This window comes from Pezoporus occidentalis, unplaced genomic scaffold, assembly GCF_034315485.1.
Source record: "Pezoporus occidentalis ecotype Australia unplaced genomic scaffold, CSIRO_AGI_Poc_V1 ctg7, whole genome shotgun sequence".
NCBI classification, from domain to species: domain Eukaryota; kingdom Metazoa; phylum Chordata; class Aves; order Psittaciformes; family Psittacidae; genus Pezoporus; species Pezoporus occidentalis.
The window spans coordinates 7,727,936-7,750,502 of record NW_026916052.1 but is presented as its reverse complement, the minus strand read 5'-3'; the positions used below and the strand labels follow the sequence as shown (position 1 = coordinate 7,750,502).

The following is a 22,567-nucleotide window of genomic DNA, read 5'->3' as shown; positions in this document are numbered from 1 at the left end:
GGGAAGGGGAGGGGCCAAACCCTGCCTGCCCAATCGCGGGGCGCGGCACGGCCCGAGCTCCAACCGCGATTGGTGAGCGGCGTGAACGGAGGCGCCGCGCAGAAGAAGGGGCACGAGCGCTTCCAGGAGCTTCTAGAAGGCAGGGCGGGTTTAGTGCGCACGGGCTGTAGCTCCCGCTCCGCTCTGGGGCGCGGCAGCGGTAGGGTTTCGCCGCAGGTTAAACGGGGGCTGTCCCCTACACATTCTTATGCATTGTAAGAACTCAGGCTAATCCTGCAGCGGGATGGGGGGGCATCGCCCGCGTCCAGGCGCCGCTTGCGCCCGATCCGGTATACGTTAGATTTGTAGGCTGCAACACGAAAGCCGTAGCGTTGCTTTTGGCAACTGCAAGCGGCTTTTGCGGCGGCTCTGGTCGCTTTCCCGTGGACGCTTCTTTGGGCCCCTTTTAAGGAGGTATGGCACCGGGCCGTACTGGTCTGTATCTGCACCCTTTTTACTGCGGAGGGGGTAATTAAACACGATCTCTTGAGTCAAGGAAATGTTTCGTGCTCTGTTCTGTAAACACGCGACTGACAGCACCACTCAGCTCCCCATAGTTCTGCGCCATACTGCGCGGTGCCCGGCGCTTTCGCGTGACATCATCAACCACCGACGGAAGTGCTTAAAGCTGGCTTCTGGGGAAGCGGTCTGCCTCGGCAAAATGGCGGCGCCCAGGTGCCCCTGAGCAGAGGGGAGGTGATTGCCGCCTGAAGCCGTGGTGGTTGCAGGCTCCCCATGGCACTGAGCAGCCGTAGCCGCCTGGTGCTGGCCGCCACCAGGCCCTGGGTACATGGAGCGGGTAAGCTCGGTCCCCCTGCGGTTCTTTATGCCGGCCTTTCCCGGCTCCTCCCTGTGCTGCCGGCGGCTGTCCGCTCTGGGCGATCTCGCTGCCGGTGGCTTGGTAGCATTGCTCCGCCTGTGCCGTGCTCCCGCTTGTAACGGTGGTTCCGGCTTCTGTGGGACGGGGGCGCTGCTGCTGCGTCTCCGGCCCGAGCAGGCGAGCAGTCTGATAAGGAGAGGCCGTCTTCGTTATTGGTGAGAGGTTCCCGCTGACTCTGGGCCAGAAAGTTGAGTGGCAGAGTGAGCTTGGAAGCCTAACTCTAAATTGGTATTTGTTAGGTTAATTAGTGATGATCAGCCCGACAGGATCGATGATTTCTACCTTGTTATTTGGTAGTGCTGCCACCGGTTGTGTACTTCACTTTCAGTATTTTGTAAAGCCTTAATTCTAGGAATCTTCTAGTCAGGCTGAATTTATATTTTATGTGCAAGCTATAAACCAGTGTTAAAGCTTTTTTAGTCTTAGCTTACAGTTCATTGCATAAATTGGAGAAACTGAGCTCTGGTAATCTATCTGTTTGTTGTTTGGGGTTTTCTTAAAGCAGATCTTGCCCTGCTAACTTTTACAAGCTGCATTATTCTGTATTGTATGTGTTCTATTGTCTGCATTACTTAAAATTTTTTTTTAAGTCTCTGGAATTTTATTTTCTGCTTTCCCCCACAAGGTCTTTGTTTTGCATCAACTACAGCAAATCTCAAGCCTAAGACCCAAGTGGACACAAGTGAAAATGAGATTGTTGCCCCAAACTTCACTAACAGGAATCCTCGGAACTTGGAGCAGTTGGCCTTAGCTAGGAAAGAGCGTGGCTGGAAGACAACATGGCCAAAGCGTGAATTCTGGCATAGGTGAGTCAGAAAGCCACCAGCAGAAATGAAGACTTGAAAAAGAAACACAAAATCTCCCACCCAAAACAGCAGCAAAGAAAACCACCTAAAACCAAATCCCAGAAACCCGCCAGGTAGAAATTTTATGAAATGTGCATTTTGGGTTGCTGAATCGGTTTCCTGTTTGGTTATTCTTAATTAACGGGTATCTACTGTGTCCAGAGAACAGTAGGCTGGCATCACGTGAAAGTTGGCATGTGTGTTCAAGATCTTCCCATCTGTTGTTGAGATAGCAGTAATTTTGCTTAAGCCAGTGCTGTTTATCTTGGGATTCTCCTAGTTCTGTGGTGACCATGCATCATTGTTTTATTTGAGGCACCGTGATAGACTGTTTAGGTGCTTTTGTTTTCTTTTAGTGGAAAATGCTGATTGCTTGTCCCCTGGAAAATAAGTTCATCTTAAGCTGGGGATTCAAAAATCATTATTTTGTTCTTGAGGGGAGAATCGCATCCAGTTCGTTCATACCTGAAAATCTGATATTTTCTCAGTGCAGTAAGAAATAGTTGCTCCTAATACCCTGTGGTTGTGTGTTGTGGTTTATGAAGTACTGCTTGACCACGTGTCAGTACTGACAAGTTGCTTCCTGCTGTGTAAGCGCCACCCTTTAAAAGACTGCATAGCACACCTGATGTTACATTCCTGCTAAAGCAGTTCTCCAGTCCAGCTCAGACATACCTATACAACACTGTGTAGATGTACAGTGCTTGGTTTGGAGGGACTGCTGGTGTGGGGCAGTGTAGAACCATGAACCTGAGTAACTGGGGAGAAGTTATTCTTGGAATTTCACTCTCTGAGCTGGTAATACAAGTCCTATTTTATTTCCTAATAAAAACCCTAGATAACAAAAGAAGTGTTGTCAATTCATTATTAATAGTCATAGTATATTCATTTTTATTTCATGAAGTGAGTCACTTATGCATTTAAGCATTTGAATGGTGTCTCTCATTACATCTGGAAAAGACATGGTAATCCCATGTTCTTTCTCTGACTCAGGTTACGGCTTGAGCGGACACAGCACTATGTTGAAGCCTTTGTTGAGCGCTCTAACGGGGATGTTGTGTTGTCTGCCTCTACCCGGGAGTGGGCCATAAAGAAACACCTATACAGTCCCAAGGGAGTAGCAGCATGCAAAAATCTTGGCCGCGTAATGGCACAGCGCTGTTTGGAAGCAGGAATCAACTTTGTGAACTTTAAAGCTGTTATCCCCTGGGAATATCATTGTGACTCGGCAAGTACCATCTCCTTGCACTTATTTGGCTCTTTTTTCTTTTTAAGCATTAATTTTACACCTCTTCACCATTAGTTTTTATTTTGTGGTTTGACAGTGCCTTCTTGTGACACTCAGAAAGGTAGCTTTGATAAACTGCAGTTGTGTTGTTAATGCTTCAGTGAAGCTGTTACCTCTGCTCCTGCATGCTACATGTCTTCATTGATACTTTGGTGCCAATGGCTTTTCTTCCTATTTATTTATCTCCCTCTTTTAAACAAGATTCAGGAATTCGAAAAAGCTATGCAGGAGGGTGGTGTCGTTCTGCGTGAGCCACGAAGAATCTATAAGTAAAATGGAGAGTGCTGGGAAAGCTTTACAAGAGACAACGATCACTTCTTTAGGTGTGTGCGCTTCGGCACGGTGAAGGTTCAGAGCTGGAAAAAGCTTGAACATGGCATCTCATAATAAAATATTTTTGAACAGACAGAAATGTGTCATTCTTGATTCTAAAATTATCAACACCTTTAAGGTTAGAATAAACTGTTACTGTAGTTTAGCCTGATAGATTAACAGAATTTACTTCATAGTTCAGTGACTTTAAAGTACATTTTCTGTTTAATAATTGTTTAATACTTGAACTGAACTCTGCAAATGCTTAGATATTTGATTCCTGTGCACTGCTGGTCTAATTTAGCAAAATGCACTCATTATGTGTCTGTTTAGACCTGTAATACAGTTATGCGCTAAACTTGGTGAAAAGATTAAATTCTCCTAACCTACTTTTGCAGCTTTCTTGCTACCCTTGGATTCTAACAACTTAAACCTCATCTGTCCAGGAGGGAGGCTGCAGAAATGCCAGCTATGGGGAGTAAGAAGCCCCTTTCCCTCCCTCTGTGCCCCTGGCTTGGCTGCAGACCAATGCCACCATCCTGTCTTCCTGAGGTATGGGCAGAGCTCCTGGTTGCATCCAGGCTGAATAATCCCCACATGTGTGAGCCCATTGGAGGAGCAGCACTGGGGTTCAGAAGCCAGTCAGGCTGGTGCAGCTCAACCTGTGGCCCAGTGTTTGTAGACTCCATTACTTTCCTGGGCAGCTTGTTCCAATGCCTGACTACTCTTTTAGTAAAGAAATTGTTCCTAATATATGATCTAAGCCGCCCCTGTCTTATCACTTGTTACCTGAGAGAAGAGACTGACCCCCACCTCAGTACAACCACCTGTTAGGTAGGTGTAGAGAGTGATAAGGTCCCACCTGAACCTTTTCCAGACTAAACAGCCCCTGTTCCCTCACCTGTTCCTCATAACACTTGATCTCCAGACCCTTCACCAGCTTCATTGTCCTTCTCTAGATCTGCTCCAGCAAGTCGTCTTAGTTGGTGCTGTTTCGTAATATCTAATCGTGCATAGACAGCGATAGCCTTTGTGCGATCTGGAGTTCTGGAGGATGAGGATGCCAACAGGAGCCATGTCTGCTTTCCCTATGAGCCAGGCCCTGCGGAGCGGCTCCTCAGCCAAATCTCCCCACCTGTTCGCTGTAGGCGCTCCCCGCCAGCTGCCTGCGCACTGCCCGGCCCCTCGTCGCCACTCCGGTCCCGAGGGGCGCTGTCTTCCCCATTGTTTTAAGGCCACCCTTAGGGCGGGGGAGAGCGGAGGATATCATGGACGTGGGGGCGGCCGACTTCGGGCGGAGTCTCCCGCGCCTCAGGGGCCGCGTTCGTCGAGCGGCCTTCCTGGGTGAGCCGGGGTGTGAGGGGACCTGCCGGCTCGTACCGGTACCCTCAAGCCCCTCTGAGCGGCCCTGGCCCGGCCCGGGGCGCGGGTACTGAGGTGTATTTCAGCAGACAATGGCGCTGCTGTGCGCTGTTTGTTTTAAAGCGGTGCAGCAGAGGTTGGAAAGTGAGCCCTCTCTGTGGTGCTGGGTGGGGGGCTTGGGGTGTTAGTTACCGGAGCCATAATCCAGAGGGTGAGGAGGTGGTGTGAGTGACCCCATTCTGTCACTGGGGTGAGGGAGCAAGAGATTTCTTCACACAGAGGTTACAGTGAAGAGAGGTGTTTTGGAGGTCCTTGTTCTGATTCTGGTGAAACGCATGCTTCGTTTTGATGTATAGTGTTTGTTTTTTTTTTATGTGTGTGTGTTCTTTCTACCTCAACAGCCTTTGATATGGAGTTTACTGGCTTACATTCAGCTTCTCTGCAAAATGACAAGCTCAGGTAAAGCTGCTAGACTTCAAATGGGGGGGATGCTTGCTGCTCTAGCTCTGTGTGAGCTACCTATGTGTTGCAAACCTTGTTTCCACACCTTTTCCCCCAGTTCTGGTTGTGTTCCTAGCCTGTTTGATTCCCCTGTGGAGCGGTACCTGAAGGCCAAGCAGAGTGTGCAGCACTTCACCGTTACTCAGCTTGGTAAGTGCTGCTCTGAGTTCTCAGTGGTAAATGGCCTTTTGCCAGCTGTCAGGCCCTGCAGGTAGCTCTGGTCTTAATTCACTCCTTACAGAGGCATTTGTTTGCTGCATTCCCCCCTTCTGGTGTTTAATATTATCACCTTTTTAGTATTTTAAATAATGTAAAGCCATGTGGGCCATATATTTTTTACTTGTCTAAAATTAATAGTTAAAGATTGCAGGTACCAATACAGGGCTTTTAAAACAGAGGATGCAAGCAAGAAGTAGATGACAGCAGCTCCTGTTCAAAGTTGTGTCATTTGGTATAGTGTATGAGTAAGGAGACTATCAGAGGAAAATGAAGGCTAGTATTTCTATATTCCTAAAATAATTAAAAAAAAACCCAAACCCACAAGAATAGTCCTGTAGAGGTGGTAGAGGGTTACTGACAGTTAAGAACCAGTTAGAGGTCAAGAAATCAGCTCCAAAACTGTTTAAAATATTGTTCAAAGCTTTAGGATACGTAAGATTTTCATAGAATCACTGAATGGTTTGTGTTGGCAGGCACCTTAAAGCTTGCACAGTTCCAAACCCCTTGCCATGGGCAGGGACACCTTACAGTAGACTAGGTTGCTCTGAGCCCCATCCAACCTGGCCTTGAACATTACCAGGAATGGGGCAGCTTCTCGAGGCAACCTGTGCCAGTGTCTCACCACCCTCACAGTAAAGAATTTCTTCTTAATATCTAATCTAAATCTACACCCTTTCAGTTTAAAGGTGTTACCCTTTGTCCTACCACTAGTGTGTTTCTTGGGGAATAATAGGGAAATAACCCCAAAAAAGCAAACTAACAAACCCAACCCTCAAAGCCTAAGTAGTGAAAACCATGTTTCTGTCCTTTGTGGTGCCTAGCTCCTTCCAAATGCTTCTGTAGTGTAGTTGGATCCACAGACCTGTGTATGCATAGTTTGAGACTTTCATCATCAAATCACCTCATCCATTGCTCAATCTATTTGCTATTTAGTTGGACTTGACTTCTTTTCCCACTTAGTACTAAAAGCTTGTTCCTGTTCAGCTCTCGGGGAGCTGGGGAGTGGCCTGGCAGTTAATGCTGTTCATGATTTGTACTGTGCCATTAGTGAATGGAAAACATGCACTCCATCAGGGGATCCCCACATCCCTTACCTAATCTCCAATACATCCAGCTAAACATTGGCATTTCAACAGAGGTTTCTCTCTTGCAGGGCTGGCAATATTCTCAAATGAAGGTTCAAACAAGTAAGTTAAAAAGCAGTTTTCTGTTACAATGAAGACAGTGCAGTTGAGATTTTATTCTCTCTCTTGGGAGGAGTTATTTCCAGTAACAATTTTCTAGAGAGATTTTTCTTTTCATTGTAGGTATGTGGTGCATTCATACAACTTCTTTCTCTTTCCCTCAACATGGGGGGTTACGGATGTTGAATTTACCCTCTCTGCATCTAGCATTCAGTTCCTGTCTCATTATGGCTTTGACTATAATAAGGTATGTAATCTCTCTGCCAGAAATCTAGAACAGAGGACGTCTGTGCGGTTACAGGAGAAATTAAGATTAATATCCCTAAATGCTGCATTTCTAGAGTAAATGGGATCTTGCTAAAGTATGAATGCATGGGTAGGTTCATTATCAACAGGGAGAGTATGTGCTGATTTTCCTGAACTGCCATATAGGCAATAACCTCATCTTTGTCAGGCTAAGACATCTCCCCACCTCAAAAAAAGAAAACTTGTCTCTGGTGATCTGGAGACTTACTAAACTTACTTCAGGGGGAGTCTTTACTAGCACTGAAGATAGGGAAGTTGTGGCTTATCTGCTTTTTAGGTATTGCCACATTTCCCATAAAATTTAGACCGTGTCATCACGTAAGAGCAATGTTTAGCAGTTTTGGACAGGAAGTATTGTGGTATTTCAACACTTGAAGCATCTCGTTAAAGGAAAGGTAAAAGCAGAGCAGAAAAGAATGATTACAGTTAACAAAAATCCTTCCCTCCATAAATAAATATGTGTTCCTTTATGTAAGAATGCAGCTGATTACCTACAGTTTGTATTTTTGGAGAGGGTAGTCTGAGAATGAGGAACATCTGCATCACCCAAGTGTATGCCAGTTTTGGACCTGGCTCACCTGCTATTCTCTAATTTACTACAAGAAAGTAAAGGGGAGAGTAACCAACCTGGATTTTTTTCCACCCTTCAGTTCCTCAAAGATGGAATCCCGTATATGAATGAGGCACAAGAGAAGATCCTTCACCAGCATCTCTTAGAGGGTAGCATGAAAGTGAGCAGGTGAGTGCCACTCAGAGAGGTGGCTCCTCAGTACTGTGTTGGCAGTTCACCTTCACTCAAATCACCTTTTGTAGAAATATTAAAGGCTATTGGTCCAAATGCCTTGCTGTAGCTGTTTCAGCATGTTGTGGTCCCTCTGAAGGAAAATTGAGATCACAGGATACAGTCTGGAGAATTCGGATGACTGTTGTTAAATGATGCTTTTGCATTCCCACAGCAAGGTACAAGGCTCCATCTGTAAAGAGTTTTTTCTCAAACTATGCCTCTTTCCTCCTGGTCCTGCTCTAGTGCCCTGGACAGGGATGTGCTGAAGAAAGCTATTGATGAAGTGACCTGTTGGATAGCTAAAGCAGAGGAAGAAGAGACTATGATTCTGCAAGATCTGAGTGGTATGAAACAGGGTGCCTCCCTTAGGCACCTGTGGGCTCTGAGTGGCTTCATCACTTCTTCTGAACCCCTGGCGCTGCTACTGTCCTTTGTTGCCTGTTCTGTTAAACTGCTCTATTGAGAGGGAAGGCACCAGTGCTCATCCTGCCTTTACATCTCTTGTGCCCCTGTCTACACCTCAGTTCCTGCCAGGCATTCTGGGCTCTGCTTTTCTGCTCCGTTGGGACAGTGGTTCTTTCTGTAGTGGCAGTGGATGTCTAGGTGCTTGGAGTATGCTTTGTGGTAACTTCCATGTTGTGCTTCTGCAGAGCAGCAACTGGAGGATTTGTAATTGGTCTAAATCAGGACAACTTTGTTTTAAATCCTGGGTGATCTGGTTTTTGTTTGCTGCCTTAGCTTTGGAGAAGGGAAAGGCAGGTCTCCCTTCAAGGTTAGTTTCCTCATACGTAGAGCAACAGGAGCTTCATGGTGAAATATGTATGCCAGTGGGAATAAACAGGCTACTTGCCACCTGTGCTAGCTTTCTGGAGCATGATAGTGGAGCTGAGGTATTTCTGAAATTCTCACTGGGCATTTTTTGTTTTCCTTTGGTTTCAGGCTATCAGATGCTTGAAGTTCAGCTGGTTCTGAGACAGGCTCTCCAAAATGTTTGGACACAGCCTCTTGGAATCAAGAAGGTGAGATGGAAATGTGTGTGTACCTTTTGGAAAGATTGTTCCTATCCAAACTGATAGGACTGGCATTCTTGCAGGGACTCTGAAATGTTGCTTGTGCTTTTAATAAGGTGCAGGAGAAGGAGAGAACAATGACTAAGGAATGTCTTGGAATGTTGATTGTGTGATCCCAAGAAGAGGGTTCCAGAAAACAGTAACTTTGGTATCTGTTTGTCCTGTAGCCACAAAATGCCTTGAGCTAGAAGTACTTGGCCTTAAGGCACTCCTGGAGGGACCCTCTCTGTGCCTCCAGACTTTGTTAGATCTCTCCTTCAATACCTCCACAAGAATGTACAGGTTTTAGCCTTTTATTGTGGTTTTCCTTTTGCTACCTTCTGCCATGTAGTTGCTTTGAAGACTTTTGGAAAGTCTGTTGCATGGCTTGCTGTTTTGCTATTGACTATTGCTATTTTATGTTTGGTGCAATATTTTCTGAATTAAACCTATGGCTGTGGACTTCTCAAAATATAGTGTGAGTATGATACCAGGCAGTTGCTTACAATAACATTATCTTTGTCTGGTCACCAGTGTCAGCAGAGTGACAGGTTTACCCAGCTTTCTCACCTGAAGCATAAGCCTTTGGGGACTTGGTTTGTTTTTTGATTGCTGTTCATTTCTGGGTTTTGTGCCATGAACTTACCGCATAGGTGTCAAGTTAAACTGAATTTTATTAGTTGTGCTTCAGAACAACCTGTGGTAGGAACCATCCTCCTAAAAAGAGAAGCATTGATAAGACACCCTTTTTATTGCTGGAGCACCCCTGTATGATCTCCATATGGATGAGAAGTGGGACAGTCCTGAGGTCCCAGGGGATGCACTGTTTCTTCATTCTGTGTAGCCTGGAAGCTGAATCTGTCCTCAGCATTACTGAATGCCAGTAAGCAGTGTACATGCAACTAGCTGACACTAGGCTGGGATACCCAATGGCTGCTCTTTTCAGGTAATGGTGAAAAAAGTGAGTCCCCAGCATCGTCGGCTTCTGGAGAACAATCCTTATGACTGCTGCCAGAAGGAGGTCATTCTCCTGTCTGCCCGGGGCTTCACCAACCTCTTCCAGATACTTGTTCAAGCCAAGAAGGTAAAATGGCTTATCCCTATTGTCACTTTTTAGCTCCATTTTTGGTGGATGTAGAAGGATGATAGAAGGTAAAGTAGTAATTTGTATTAAATGACTCAAGTAATTCAGTGTGATCATTCTCTTGTCAGTAAAACTGAGATGAATTCTTAGATTGCAGTCATGTTGAGGAAAAAAATGACTATTAAACGCTACATCTTACTGACCAGATCCCACTCCAAAAGCATGCTCATAATTGTGGATCCAAACACTAGATTTCCCCATTACTTTTCTACTTGTCCTGCAAACCAAATGCAGCCAGGGTAGAGGGAGCCAGAACCCATTCTTCAATGTGGTTCTCACTTCACTTGAGAAAATGCAGGAGTCTACAATGTTAAAAATCCTTGTGTTACACAGCATGAGTCACCATCGAAGAAACTTGAGCAGATTCTTGCCTTTTGGGCAAGTTATGCTTTTCAGCATGTGACAGATTAGTTTACTGGACCATTGGTGTGATTACATGTGGCAATTGTTATGTTCTGTATGGAGATTATTAAATGAATTTCAGCTTCAGGAGACTACGGATGATGTGCATAGGCTGTACCTGCCCTTGTGAGTGAGCCTATAAATCTGATTGATGGAAGATTTTACCAGTGCTCAGCTGAACTGAGAATCCACCTAGCTCCTTGCATCCACTGAAAATAGAATGCTGCTGAACAAACACCCTCCTCAGAGAGTCCACAGGTCTGGTCTCCTGAAAGCAGTAGTCCTGTGAGCATTGCAGCCTGCTGAGCATGTCTAAAGTTGGTTATCTCAGAGCTCTCTTCAAAAATATGCTCCAATGGGCTGTTATGTTTGTTTTTCCTGTAGCCTCTGGTGGGACACAACATGCTCATGGACCTTATGCATCTTCATGACAAGTTCTACAAGCCTCTTCCAGGTAATGCTGCACATAGCTGCTCTCCCTAGGCTTTGCAGGGGGGATGGGACAGTAAGCACAATAGCCACTCATCACCCCAGCCACCCACAGCACTTAGCAAGCAGCAGCACTAGTTGCCTCTTCTGAGCTCTTTACTGCTGGAGTGATGCACTGTTCCTCTGACTTCCCCTCTCTTATTCATTTGCAATGCCATTGGCTTTTCCCCAGTTTTTTATGATGTCTTTCTCCACGTGTTTTGCTTTCAGAAAGCTATGAGGAGTTTAAAAGGAACATTCACAACCTGTTTCCCATCCTAATAGACACCAAGACTGTAACAAAATCCATATGGAAGGTGAGATGGAAAGTCTTTTGGTTTGGAATTAAAGCTTGTCTTTCACCCAGAAGAGAGGATGTCTTTTCTTAGTGTCCTGTGGTTACAGAACTGTTCTCTGTTGCCCTGAGACATTCTGATTTTTAGATCTCATTTGATGAATTGGCAATGAGCTCACTTACTACGAGGTCTGTCTTGATTGGTTTTCTAACATGTTCTTCTCTTACAGAAATGTCAGTTTCCTCGGGTATCTAGTCTTATGGAGGTGTATACAGTTTTGTGCAGGTAAGTGGCAGGCTATAAGGCCTTCAGCAAACCCTTTGTTTTCTTGGGAAAGATATTTCTAGGTCAGTAATTTCACATGTTCATACTTTCCCTCCTCCCACATGTTTTTCAGCTGGTTTCTTGTTTTTCTAAATTTAAAAGCAAAATATTTGCACATCTTTTCTTATAAAGTAATTGTGGAGTAAATTATTTGTTCTAAGTCACTTTTGGTATCATACCACCATTAACTCATTGGTCACAAGTTTGCCTTGCAGATATCCTTACATACAACTTTGGTGCTGGATGTTGCTTATGTTGTGTTATGAAATGAAATGAGTGAGTTTCAGTTCCCTGTGAAAATACACCCCAATTTCAAATGCCAGCTCCCAAGAAAAGGCTGCACTGATCCCAAAGCAGTAACTAAATATAATGTTCAAATGCAGCACAATAGTAGATGGCGTATTTCATGAGTTTAGCTGTGATGTGGTAGAGATCTCTCTAATTTTGCCTGTTTACTCCTAAGAAGGAGATGTAAAATTAGTGCTTATGAAAAAAGTACTGTGATTCTGAGGTTGGTTTGTGGGTTTGTTTTTTTTGTGTTTGTGTGTATTTGTTTTCAGACTGAAGAGTCTCAGAGGTCTTATGCTTGCTTGTTCTTTATTTCAGTCATTCCGTGGATATCTGTTTATTAATCTATCTTCCAGAGTTCCCCATTCAAACATGACCATCTACTTAATCCCTTTCCTTGGAGTTTTCCATTGATTTTTTTTTTTTTTTTTTTTTTTTTTTTGCATGCAATTGCAGCATATTTGCTGCTTAGAAGATCTGACTGTGGGAAAAGAGTGAGGAAATGTTTAGGAATTAGTTTTCAGGATAGATACTATTATCAGTATCTATAGTATTGGGTAGATACTATTCATCTAAGTATCTTTTAGCCTTTTCACAGAATGCTAACAAAGTCCCTTTTAAAGTCTTCAGTAGCTTTTCCTGAAATGAAGCCGCGGCTCAGTAGAGAACGCTAACTTGTCTCTAACATACTGAAGAAAGAAAAATATCTTACACATCCACTTGTCTTCAGCAGCAACCTAAATCCCAAGGATTCAATGTGCCCTGAGATAGCTCTTGCAAGTGACTGCTCAAGATATGGTATGTTTTTAAGCAAGTCTTCAAAATCAGGTAGCTAAAAAGGGGTTTGTTTTACACTCTGGATGTTCACATGCAAGCCATGAGTGAGTGCCAGTATGTCTCCCTGAATTTGCACATACACATTTTTGCCCAGACCCAAAGCCTGGGCTCACAAAGTGTTCTGTGTATCCCTGGTAGCTGCCAAGGGTAATGTGGGGCAGGCTTCCATGGTCCTGCTAGCATAGGATTTACACTAAGTTGGGCTGAACTGAGCCTGACTTGTAGATGTGAAGCATCGATAGCCCTTCTAAGGGGTGAGGGGAGGTTGAAAACAGTAGTCCTAGAATGGACAATAGTGGGCGTTAATGGCAGGGAAGTCACAGGAGCTTGGTGGCTGCGGCTCGTGTGCAGCATTAGTGGTGCTGTGTGTGTGGGAGATTGTGTTCAGTACATGGTGTGATACTGCCTGCAAGGCAGGCATTTCTTGACTTCTTATGGCAGCACAAGGCCTCCTTGTGTTTTGAAATGCTTTCTATGGCATTGATAACACATGCAACACAATTTAGTTTAGATCTTCATAAAAGTTTCTAATGTGCATCTTGCTAAGCTTTTCAGGCATTCATGTAACTGCTGCGTTTTTGTTGGTATAACTTTAAAATGCATGGTAGAAGCATAGACTTTCTATAGGGTCTAAAGGTCTCAAGGTGAGGAAGGAAACAGAGCTGAGGATAGGAGGACGCAACTCCAAAACCAAACAGTGGATCTTATGAATGTTAGGACTCTGCAGTGGGGCAGTTTCCACAGCGTGCTAAAGGTATTTACTCTTTTTGGTTTTGTTGGGCACTTACAGCTGAGAAGAAGTCACCTCATGAGGCAGGCTATGATGCATTTCTCTGTGGTTCAGGTAAAATGCCTCTTCAACACCTCTTCAGTTTGTGTTGGGACTTGGAAATACCTTTCCTGCTCTGCAGCTCCATTGCATGCTAAGAAATGTTTGTTTATAGAGAGTCTGTTGCTCTTAGTAAATTAGCTGCACTGAAGTGAATTTTTGCTGTTTGTTTAGTTATGTTTCTCTAGCTTTGTTCTAATGCCACCTCATTATTCCTCCTCCTAGTTCTTCTGAAGTCAGCCCATTTGCTACAGTGCACATCCACAGAGTGAGTGATGTTTGAAAATTGCGTTACATGGATGGGTCCTATGGGAAAGAGTCGTCAGTTCGCTCTGGCTGACTTTTTGTTTTGAAGGCTGGCTTTCCTTTTGGATGAGAGAAAGTGTTACTGGAAATGTCACTGTCCTAATTAGATTTTTATTTTATATATCTGAAAGTAGTAGCTTTATGTCAAAGCTGACATTTTAAAAATTAAATCAGGGGTCATGTGGTGGTGCGGAGGTTGGGAAATGGCACTGTAACCCCTTTACCCTTGAACTGGCTGTCTCCAGTTCACTTGGGTAAGGGTCAAATCATTTTCCATTAGTTTCCATTTTTGATATCTATGTGATTCAGTGCCTTCGGTTAAATTCCTAAGAGGCAACTTTTCAAATCCCTTCCCTTTGCTTGCAGCTTTTTGACTTCTGTATGGGATCCCATGATCTGAGACACCTGTTTTGTCACTAGTTAAAGAGCTGCTTTGGGAGTTCTTGCTCCAGAGATGCTGTGCAGCACTGGGGATACAAACCTCTGTTCCATTTTGTTTTCTGATGTAGCGGTGCAGTGGAGGCTGATCTCTCTTTCCCTCAGTATCTCTCTGTGTTAGCCGGGTACCTGAACAAAGTGAATTTCATCCGAGGTGGTGTTTCAAGCATTGTGCGTATGAATGGCAGGTCTGTGACTGGTTTGGGGGGTGCGTAGGTCAGTAGCCTAGTTGATGGCTTCATTAGAGGGGAAAAATCCACCAGTGCCTGGGCCCACTTTGGCAGAAGTTATCATACAAGTGACACAACTGACCTTTCAAAGTGGCAAATGAGCTGAATTTCAGCTTTGTGAAATGTATTTATATTGCTATCATGTAAAATGGCATTAGTCAGCTTACTTAGCTGATTCTCTTGTGGGTTCTCATTAATGGTGACTGCTTGCTTTCATGACTGATGTTTAAAAGAATCCTGAGACAAAAGAAACATTGTCTTACAACAGCAGCAGCTGTGTTGTAGAACCTGTCTTATTTATGTGCCATGTTTTACATATTCCCTGTTTATATCAGTAGTGCTTCTGTAGTATTTCTGAACTCAGGTATGTCTTAGTATTGTCCATTTTCCAGAATTTTTCCGGGGAAGATGTTCCCTGCCACCATCCCCCTCTCCTGGTTGTCCGTGTCCAAGGCTGGCCAGGGCTGAACGAAAGGCAGATTTACCAGGAGTTCAAAGCTCTTTGTCGCTTTGATGTCAGGTGGCTTTCAAAGAACCAATTTCTTCTGCTTTCTGATAAATTTAAGCAGTAAGTGACTGGAAAGTCTTATTTTGTCCCTTGAGCCTCTCATACAAACCTTCATCCCACCCTCCCTCTGTTGTGGCAACTCTAAGAAATTCCCGTCCTGAGCTGTGGGATGTTATAAGCAGCTTGCAAGCTTCGGCTCATCACATCTGCTTTCATTCCAGAGTCAGGCTTGTTCTGCGAGATTACAAACATCACCCTCACCTGCGGATTTCCGTCTATCGCCACTGGAGGCACTCTCCAGGCGTGAACTGCCTGCTGCAGTGAGTAACGGACACCACAGCAACTGGGAGGGGAAAAGTCTTCCTTTTGGCGTGCCTGGCCCTGGCTCAGCAGCAGCCTGCGCTCTTGTGCAGTATTCTGCCAGCCTCCCAGGAGAACAAGGGGTTCAGGAGCAGGTTTGCTGGCTGACTTGTGAGCTTTCAGCCCTGGGCAACTGCACTTCCTCATCCAGATTAACTGGGGAATGTTACCCCATAGATAGCACAAAATTATGTGTGTGCTGTCATTATGGACAGAGGGTTATCTAATGATCTGTAGTTGTAGTGCTGGCTCTAAGAAGCTTGAGGAGAGAGAGGCAGAGTCTCCCAGGGGTGGGATGGATGTGGTTTTCCTTTTTTACAGCAGAGTTGACAGTTCAGTAGTAGGAGAGGATTCTAGATTTCAAGTGCACCCCTCTCGTGAGGTGGTGACAGCAGTGGTCATGCAGGGTGAACTTCTGGCCTGACACAGTTTGGAAAACAACCTCACTGCTTAGTAAGAACAAAATTAAACCCTAAGTACAAGTAGCCTAACAGCATTTTATTATTCTTGCCCTTTAGAGTCTCTGGTGTTGTGGCACTGTGGTCTCTCTTGGCCTTTGTACTTGGAGGAGCTCCTCGCTGCTTGTTCTAAAGCCTTACAGATGTGACATGAGGAACTTCTTGTTTGTCTATGGTTTGTTTTGTTTCACTTCATTCAATAAATTATGATTAAAGAAAAGCTATCAGTAGTGGTTTTAATCGCTTTCTTGGAAATGTGTTTTCAAAGAGGATGTGCTGTTTTCCAATTTGTTGTATTTTTTCATTTATTCAAAGTATAGTCCTCCCTGAAGAAGGAGATATGCTTCTTTCAATAACTAATTTATTTTGATCCTCTGTGGGTTCTTGACAGCTATTCATAACCCCAGTTTGTTTCCAGTGCTTGTGCTGCTGCATAAAACACACTTCTGATGAAGTTTGGGAAGTTATGAAATGAAAGAAGATATTTTAGCTTCAGTTGTAAAGCAGGGGAAATGTCACTGTTTGCCAAATGAAAGTGAGCAGAGTTGATGAAGAAACTACTCTTGGGGCTCAGAGAAGGTGCTGGGGAGTAGTAAATAATCTGCAGTGCTGTTGATGTCGTGCATAGGTATTTTCATTGGCAGGCAGCATAGCTGAGGGTAGACACAGGTAAGTGGAATTTATCAGCTTCCAATCTGTATAATACATCCAGGTCAGGTGAGTTGGCACACACTGCTGTTTCCTTCCAGTGCACAGCATGTGATCAAGCCTTTATCCAAAAATACCACGGGGCATGCTTTGTTGATCGGTTTCTCTGACAGAGCTGGAGTATTTGTCAGGCTGGAGACTGTGCTCTTCAGCAATCTTTCTTAGTATTCCTTCTCAAAATCAGCTTCCTGATCCATGGTTTGCAAATAGTAGTCCCTAGATTTCATCAGTCAGACCTAACTGGATGGGCCCCATGATCATCTAATGTGTAGAATCTGCCTTTAGTTGACTGTAAGATGGGAGTTGCTGCAGGCCACCTTAAAGCAGCAGCAGGGTATTGCGCAGCAGCACAGTACTGCAGTGTGCCCCAGGATCATGTGCTCTTTACTGCTAATTGTTTGCTGCTCTCCAGGAGAAAAGGGCAGTGTGTCTTCAGACATAGCTCTCGGGTTCTGCACAGTTTGTGGCTTGCAGCTCTGATTTCACAAGCCAGCTCCTAGCCAGACAAGTGACTGAGTTTTTGATTAGCTTTTTCATTTCTTTATAGTAACCCCTTCAGCAATGGGGTTCTCTGTCACAGTGTTCCTTCAGCTGCCAGTGTATCTCCCTGTTTATTTTGTAATGATTTTTTTTTTTTGTCTTTTTAGCATCATTAGACACTCCCTTTATGTCAAGGAGAGCACAAGTTTTTGTGTTTTGTGTGGATTGCTTGCTGTCCAGAACCTTAAAGAGATCTGTCAGTTAATCAATCAGACATACTACACTCAATTCCCATGAAAATGGATAGCTGGGGGCTAGTCTATCAGCAGCTTCTAGCTGTGGGAGCAGATTTGCAAGTTTCTCTGAGAGTCTGCAGATCAAGGTAAAGTCTCGCTGAACATGCCAATTTGGCTATTTCAACCCCAGCTCTTGCTTCTGCTCCAGAACAGGGAATTGTTACTAACTGAAGTTGAAAGTATCGGAAGTGGTTCAGGTTATGCTTGTTCCTGTGTGTCTTCTGCAAGAAGCAAGGGGTACTTCTGACTCTGGTGAAGCCAGCTCACGGTGATGCAGCCTGCTTTGTAACTCTGGCTCTGAAGATGGATGTGTTAAAGTTGCTGAGTGGCAGCTCAGAAAATCAAACCTAAGACAATGATAAAACCACAGCCAAGTCCCTCACAGCAGTTACAGCACACCTGCTTCTCAGCACTGTGAGACACTCGTACTTCAGCTGCAAGGCTTTAAAGGATAATTCTAACCCTCAAGGAAACAAGATGTTAGAATTCACGTTGTGAAGGTATTGAAAGTATATCCCTGCAGATGGAGCACTGCAGATCACAATATATCTATTCCAAAAACAATTAGATTTTTAATACATTGGTTTTTATTTGATGTGTTCAAGATTAAATATGTGGGGCTTGAGAGAACATCTCTGCTCTGGGGAGAAGGCAGGGAAAAGGCAATGCTATCTTAAATATTCCTTCATTTTTGCTTCTCGTGGCTTCAATGCTGATATGGCAGATACACACTGGCACTGGAGGAGAGCAGGATTTAACTCTCTTAAAAGTCACAGTGTGCTCTTTATATAGAAGAAAATTTCATATACTCCTATGCTTTCCAACAGTGTGAATCAATGATTCTTCTTAATATTATGCATTCATTCATAACACATCATAGATTAAAACCTTGGTGTATCTTGGAATGGTGAGGTTGCAAATGTCTTGCAGGATGAATTGAGTGAAACAGCCTGGTGCCAAGTGCTTGTATCACTCACTCCCTTGACGCTAGGTAGCCTGACAAGCCAAAATGCCTTCAGCTGTCTTGCAGCACCACAGCTGATTCAGACCTTTGTGTGCTGATGAAGGGTATGCCCTAAACATGGGAAAACCCTGCTCTACAACTGCTCTCTCAGCACATGTCTGTGCTGTTCTCCATGTGCAGCAGTAGATCTGACTTTTATTTTCTGGTTTTATATCCCTTTTTCCTATGGCTTTTCCCAGCAGCCCCTCTCCACTGGTTGCTGTGATCCCCACCACTGGAGAACCCCTCCTGGAGGATTAATTGAGGGGGCAGTGCATCAAATGTTGTAGCCATTATTTCTTCAAACACTCCTTATGCTTAAAGGACCTTATCTGTGCCTTAACCCTAGAGACATGTGGAGCTCTCAGGGCAGAAGACGGTGATTGCAGGGCACAAACTGGGGCAGGCAGAAAACAGAGGCTCAGCAAGGATGGAGACTGGAAGAAGAACACGTGCAGGCAGAGGTCACGGAAGGGAAGCTTTTCTGCCAGAGGTCCCTGAGGAGCTGTGAATTCACTGCAAAGTAGAAGGCCATGAAAAGCGGAGAAAAGTTGTAATGCTGGGATGCCTGGGGGATGAGGGAAAGGTTATGCTCAGTGTCTCTCACCCAGCTCATCTGTGCTTTCTCTTGCTGCAAAACCTACCTTGTTGAAGTTCGTGGTTTTAACAAAAACAGTACTTCAATCACCATGTGAGTGCCTTCGGACTCCCCTTCAGGGAAAGAGCATGGGGCACTTGCAGCTCTGAGGGGTACTTGGGCAAGGGCTGCTCGCTGTGAAGCAAGGTACTGCACACCGAAGTGCTCCCATGCAGCTTGGGCAGGGGAACAAGACCTGGATCCTCAGCATGGGAGGATTCAAGTGTCTTTCCCGTTGGCATCCTATCAGGCAAGTAGTCAAATCCTCTTGCAACTTCTCACCAGCAAGGTGAGCATTTAGAGATGAACAGACAGATGTATCACCACCAGCAAGATAAGAGATGGGGCTCTCTGCGTAGGTCAGCCAAGGGCCTCCTCACACAGGAGTGATTGACACTGTTCTGTTTCTGGAGCAAGTGTGCTAAGCCATAGACCTAGACTTTCTGCAGCCAAGCTTTAAAAGAAAATGGCAATAGCAAGTCTGTTAGCAGAGAACCTAATGTCAGTGCTCTAAGTTAGGCTTGCTTTCAAAATATCTATCAGCTGGAAATGCTGATAGTGCAAAAGGTAATGGTTACAATGCAGGAGAAACATGTGGTGTCCTGGCAGAAACACATCCACTTAAAAAACAGCCAAACAACCAACAACCAGTAGTGCTATTTACAGCATGAAAATGGGTTATTTACACCACCCAGGAACACACAAATTGAGGAAATGCTACAGTATTTTTAAGTTTGGACCTGGTCCAACCCATTGACACCCCTGATATTCACCTGTGTTTCTACACAGAGGGAGAGTAATTGTCAATCCTCATTCCATATTTTGCAGTAATACAAACTTAATTTACTGGTCCCATAAACCTTGGCAGCTGTGATCAGAAAGAACTCATAGCATGGTCCAGGCTTGCTCTAGATGCTGTTAGAAATCTCTTCTTTGCCTCCAGCTTTTGGTTACCAAAATTCACACTGTCTAGAATTTCTCATTGTTTAACAAGCTGCTTGCTAACAAGTGCAGCCAGTGTAACCAAATCAGGCAGTCTTCCACTCACCCTCTGGAACTCATTTGTGCTGTGCATGGAACACGTACAATGGGCTTTGCCATTCTACATGAATGTGAGGATCTGCAAACCCAGAGGCTCCCACAGTTGGCTGCAGTGCTCAGAACTTGCCCCCTCCCCTGGGATGCGGGACTGAAGCAGTTTGATGTAATTGTTCCATAGGGCCACTGGGTCATGGGAACCGATGCCACAGGAGACGTGCTGGGCTCCTGGGCCTCCCCTGTGGTCCTGCAGCCTCCAGCAGCTGGGCAGCCTCCAGGGGATGGGCTGGCGCTGGGGCTTGGCAAAGGGTGTCCAGGGGCTGGCTGGAGCCAGAGGCATCCCTGTGGAAGGGGAGATGCTCTTGCTCCACAGCTTGCACTTATGAGTATCTGACGTGTTGTAGCTTAGCAGGAAGAAGAGCTTGGTGGTGGGGGACAGGAACACAGCTAATGCTCTTCCTAATCCCACAGGCACCTGTCACCAGCTTCAGACTCCCAAACACTTGTACAGTCTGGCTGGCACCTCTGACTCCACATGCACTCCCTATTGAGTGTCACTGCTGCAGGAATCAACCATGCCTGTTGGTGGCTGCTGGCCCATGGCGGGGTCACACTGAGCAGGAGGCAGAGCTGCTGCTGCTGCACAAAGCACTGGAGATTCTGCAACCTTCAGCTGCACATCACTTCCTCCTCGCTGAAGGTTACCACTTCTCTCAGGGTTTTGCACATTCACCCTCGAATCTGTAACATCAGCACTAAGCCCATCCAGCTGACCAGAGGTGGTCCAGGGGGCTGGAGCAGCTGACAAGAGGAGCTCCTAGCCTGCAGCAAGGAGCTTGCACCATAAAAACAGGGTACTGCTTTGAAAAAGAAAAGCAGAAAACAGATAGTTCACTTTAACTTTCCAAAACCTGCCTTTGTCAATGGAAAATGCTTTGTTTCTGTCACACTGTGGTTCTAACACCACCACCCACCACTTGTTTCCCCTCCCCTCCAAATCTGCTTGTACTGAAGGCTGTGAAGTCTTCCTCAGTAATCTTGTGCAGTGACTCGCTGTCTTTAGAGGCTGGTACTAACAGCTGATAACGTTCAGTGTTCTGTGGGACAAGGGGCTGCATTTTCCATGAGCCATGGATTTCATCGTGATTTGTCTCCAAGGATCTAACTGGTGTGCTAATGTCAATGCTTCTCTGTACTCCACAGAACAGGGGAGAGGTTGGTTGTGTCATAGGCTTGTGCTCCCTGAGCCCTGAGACGCAGCCTCAATGCATGTGTTGTGAAGGGCTGGGTACTCAGCTCTGTCACTGTGACCTTCTCAGGGTGTCCAGGGTTATCTCCTGTCAACAAAGGCGAAGCACCCCCTTATCAGTCTGCTTTTAGAGAGCTAGCAGGGGCATTTTAAATTAAAATGCCCAGGGGCATTTTAAAAGTATATAAATAAGAATAAAACTTTACCATTGCTCTTTAAAAATAAGACTATGAAAACTGGAAAAAATAAGTAAGTTTGGGATGAAATCTTTGTTCTGGTGCACTTGATCTCTGAGGTTTGAATGAAATGGCAAAAACCTTTTATGCTGTTTAAACACTTGTTTGTATACTCCACTACTCAAAAAGACTCAGAAAAATCTGAGTACAAGATGTCACTGACGTAAAACAATAACCAATCAGTACTGCAATTCAAATTACTTTTCTTCTTTTGTAATCAAAGTAAGCCAGGAGACATTTGCTGAGACTCCTTTTTTATGCTGACAGCACCCACACCTGCCATCGCCCAGCTGCTCTTACTGGGGCACAGCGTGAGCCCTGTGGCAGCTTCTCATGTTTTTCAGCTCCCTTGAATGAGGAACCGTGGGCACAAGGGTGTACACTTGCTATTGCAATTGTTTAAGGCTGCTCTGCTCCCCAGGGAATTGCAGGCAATGGCTGTCTTCCTTCTCAGACAACTCTCTTGCTTGCAGAACTTGCAAAACAAAGCAAACGGGATGCTGAAGGCTCCGCTGGTCAAAGTCCCAGACGTACCTATGAAATACATTAAAGCTAAATAAGCAGATTTCACTAGTACTCCTGCTGCAGGCACAGCGCTCGAATCCAGAATTCCCAGGAGCAGCACATTTGCAAAACAAAATATACTGATTTTATTTCCTTTTTTTTTTTTTTTTACCCTAAGTTGAGGTAAATCATTAATGTGCTGAAGTAAGTGGGAACACAGGACTGGAAGAGAGCTGTCACTTCCCAAAGACCAATTTCTTGTTATTACATTAACACCCCCCCATATTTAAGCTGATCATACTCCTTCCTGAAAGCATTCAGGATTTTCATCCCATTCTTCTCCCAGCTTGTCCAGCAACTGCAATTCTCTGAGGACCAGATCAGTTTGGAGCCCAGATGCACTATCATGCTAGAGGTGATATGATCTTGTCAGCCAGGCCAAGGCACTCTGACACTCTCAGATCAGATGTCTGACATAAGTAACTATGTCATTTCCTAACTGAAGGGGAAAAGTGTGCTTCACAGGATGTTTCTTTAGGTTTTCAGAGCAAAAATGTAAGTCAAGACCCAAGCAAGTTTCAGGCTGGGTCCTGTTCCCAGTCAAGCCAAGGAGTGAGCTTTGCTGGATCTTTTGATGGGAGCTGCTGCAGTAATTAAAACATTTAAAATACATGCTTAAAAATAATTACTTTCATCTGGAACAATGCCAACATGCTAATTTTGGTGGAAAATGGGTAGTTGTGCATGAGAGGAATTGCA

The 22,567-nt window shown here is 44.9% G+C and overlaps 2 protein-coding genes across 11 annotated transcripts; both read left to right on the top strand.

Annotated features, from left to right (window-relative positions):
* Positions 1–641: 641 nt before the first annotated feature.
* Positions 642–3,464, top strand: MRPL18 (mitochondrial ribosomal protein L18). The gene is made up of 3 exons (XM_062641887.1): positions 642–838; positions 1,545–1,725; positions 2,758–3,464. The coding sequence occupies exons 1-3, from the start codon at positions 775–777 to the stop codon at positions 3,065–3,067; spliced, it is 555 nt and encodes a 184-aa protein (XP_062497871.1). The 5' UTR covers positions 642–774; the 3' UTR covers positions 3,068–3,464.
* Positions 3,465–4,200: 736 nt separating this feature from the next.
* On the top strand, positions 4,201–15,881 carry PNLDC1 (PARN like ribonuclease domain containing exonuclease 1). 10 transcript variants are annotated; one of them, XM_062641868.1, is made up of 19 exons: positions 4,204–4,708; positions 5,128–5,185; positions 5,286–5,377; positions 6,600–6,633; positions 6,838–6,877; positions 7,587–7,675; positions 7,964–8,064; positions 8,660–8,739; positions 9,716–9,853; positions 10,700–10,769; positions 11,015–11,100; positions 11,309–11,364; positions 12,422–12,489; positions 13,319–13,372; positions 13,583–13,625; positions 14,173–14,272; positions 14,724–14,899; positions 15,061–15,159; positions 15,718–15,881. In XM_062641868.1, the coding sequence occupies exons 1-19, from the start codon at positions 4,633–4,635 to the stop codon at positions 15,788–15,790; spliced, it is 1,533 nt and encodes a 510-aa protein (XP_062497852.1). In that variant the 5' UTR covers positions 4,204–4,632; the 3' UTR covers positions 15,791–15,881. The 10 variants fall into 10 exon arrangements, 9 of the variants coding, with proteins under 9 accessions (XP_062497852.1, XP_062497846.1, XP_062497849.1 ...); XM_062641862.1 differs by having other exon boundaries at positions 4,205–4,708; positions 5,304–5,377; positions 6,754–6,877; XM_062641865.1 differs by having other exon boundaries at positions 4,205–4,708; positions 6,754–6,877; positions 15,061–15,210.
* Positions 15,882–22,567: the final 6,686 nt, after the last annotated feature.